At 56.0% G+C, this 2,586-nt stretch overlaps 1 protein-coding gene across 1 annotated transcript in view; it reads left to right on the forward strand.

The window, feature by feature from the left end:
• FAM43B (family with sequence similarity 43 member B) overlaps nucleotides 1–2,365 on the forward strand; it is a 3,967-nt gene extending 1,602 nt beyond the window's left edge. The window contains exon 2 of the mRNA XM_014460210.2: nucleotides 2,351–2,365. Within this exon, the coding sequence (XP_014315696.1) occupies nucleotides 2,351–2,365 (15 nt within the window). The remainder of the gene's footprint in view (nucleotides 1–2,350) is intronic.
• The last annotated feature ends 221 nt before the right edge of the window (nucleotides 2,366–2,586 follow it).

A 2,586-nucleotide genomic window follows, 5' to 3' on the forward strand; every position in this document is an offset into this window, starting at 1 on the left:
CTCAGGGTGACGCCTGATATGCCCTTGATTACTTGGGGACAAGTTGGGGGGAGGAGTAGCCAATGTTCACCTCGCCCCCATCCCCCATCCGGGGTTTCTGGGCGCCCTCCATTGTGGAATTGCCTCCTACGCTTTACACCAAGTCTCTTTGAGAGACCAAAAAAAAAAAAAAATCCTCAAGATAAGGGGGGAGAAGTTTCCAGAAATCCTGGAGGGTGGCCTGGACCTTGGCCAGGTGGAGGCAGCGGCCCTGCCCTTGGCAGCCTCGCCTTTCTCCCTGGGATGAGGACGACCCAGGTGAGGCATTCTTGTAGGGGAAGAATAGTGGCTCTGGGGAATGGAGGCCGGGCCCCAAGATGGGAACTGAGTCTGCTGCCTACTCAAAAGGGAAACTTCGCAGGCCCTCTGCCTGGCCTCGCTACCCCCTGGAGAAGACTGGGATGGTTCTACCAACCCAAACAGCAGATTAGGCCGGTAACAGCTGTTTGCACCAAGCCTGTGCTGGCACCTGGCATCCCCACAGGCTCCTCATCCACCCCATCTCTGCAGACAGATGTGTGTGGTTCCCCGCTAGGTGCCCCACAACCAGGACCAAGACAGGGCCTCCAGAGGAGGTAAGGAGAACCTTTGGCTGGGGTTTGGGGACACTGACTACCCAGAAAGTGGATGTAGGTGGGATGGCCCCAAGTGGAGGCTTGTCAGAGCAGGAGGGACCTGCCAGCAGCTGGATTCTCAAAGCAGGGTGAGGAAGGAGGGTGCGTTACCCCAACAGAGGGAGTGGGCCCCTGCCCAGGCGTCTGTCCACAAGGTCACAAAAAGCCCAAAGATCTGTGTGTCACCAACTGATCATTGTAAATAAAGTGGATTTGCTTTTTCAGCCTTGTCATCATTCCTGTGTTGTGCTGGATGCCAGCCCTGGGCCGGGGGCTGGGGGGGGGGGGGTGAAAAGATTCTCATCAGAAGCCTAAAGGAAAGGAAGGACCCCAGAAAGAGGCCCCTTTAGCAGCTGGAACCAACTCTCAGGGTCGGGGAGGTAGGAGGGCTATGCCAGGAAGCTGTTCCCTGGATGTCAGGGAATGAGACGGTAGCAGGTGCCTCGTCTGCAGATCACATGTGTCAGGCCCTGGAGGGGTGCCCACTGTCTGTTTCAGCCTCAGCCTCCCAGAGTGTGTCTCCTCCTGGTGCTCAGATGCAAGTGTCTCTGGACATTCGGCAGGAAGAGAGCACTGGGCAGGGGGCTTCTGGTCAGCTATGTGTCTTTGAGAAGATTCCTGTGTCTATCAAAACGTGTTATTTACACTGTCTCCTCGGGGCTGAGAAAGGAGGCAGACTAAAGGGGCGGGGGGCGGGGGGCTGGCTGGCATGGCTCAGTGGTGTACCTGTGCACCAGAGTCTCGGGTTCGATTCCCAGTCAAGGGCTTGTACCAGGTGGCAGGTTTGATCCCCAGCCCTGGGGGAGGCCACCAATCGATGTGTCTCTTTCACATCTCTCATCTTCCTCCTCTCTCTCTCTCTCTCTCTCTCTCTCTCTCTCTCATCCTCTCTGTCTCTCTCTCTCTCTCATCCTCCCCCACCCACTTCCACGCTCTCTAAAAATCAATGGAAAAATATACTGAGGTGAGGATTAACAACAACAAAAATAGGAAAGGGTGGGCAACCCAATTTTTTTTTTCAGAGGAGCTGGAGAAATCTGTCCAGACCTTTGTGGCCGTGCGCGCCTTGAGCTGGGATGATAGCTTCTTTAGTTCGTGCTGATCTGGGCACTGATCCCAGAGTTATCCAGAGCCCAGACGAGTGGCCTCTGCAATCGCCAGTGAGCATGATTGTTCTGTTTCCTGGAGCTGCGGGAACAGAGGGTGCCACTGCCACTTCGCCCTGGGGATCCCAGGCGTGGCCAGGGCACTTTGAAGGGGACAGCTGGGGTTGGCTCCACATGTTCGGGGCCGGGAGGGAGGACAAGGATGCCCTGCCTGGCCGGTGCTTCCCTCTTATGTCGCGACAGGAGGTTTGCTGGTGTTTCTCCACGTTGGCAGCAGGAGAAAAGGAAGTAGGAGGTGTCAGACCTGCGAGAGGAGGATGGGCTGTGGGCAAGGCAGCCTCTGGGGTGTGAGGCCTCCTCACCCAGAAACAGGTCACGAGCATGCCCTCTTCAATCAGGTTCGTGCCGCAGATATTTACTAGGCGCCGGCCTTGGGACAGGCGCCGAACTAGGCTCTGGAGTCCAGGGGTCCCTCCCTTGTGGCTCCTACAGTCTCATGTGAGATGCACATGATTAAAGGAGCAGTTGCTATGTAATCATTCACAGACATGTGCTCAGCCTCAGTGCCTGTTCCCCACTTTTCTCTGGCAGCTTCCCAAAGCATAGACACACACACACACACACACACACACACACACACACAGCCACCTCCTTCCTTCTCTTGCTCACCCTCTGCTCTGTAGACCCAGAGTTAGAAGGCCCAGGTGAGAGGACTGTCTCTGTTTCCTTACCTCCTGGGTGACATTGAGCAACTCATGCAGCCTCTCTGAGCCTCAGCCTTATCAGTGGTAAAATGGGGAGACTACCTACCTTGCAGGCTGACTGTC

Source organism: Myotis lucifugus, unplaced genomic scaffold, assembly GCF_000147115.1.
Source record: "Myotis lucifugus unplaced genomic scaffold, Myoluc2.0 scaffold_128, whole genome shotgun sequence".
Taxonomy (NCBI): Eukaryota; Metazoa; Chordata; class Mammalia; order Chiroptera; family Vespertilionidae; genus Myotis; species Myotis lucifugus.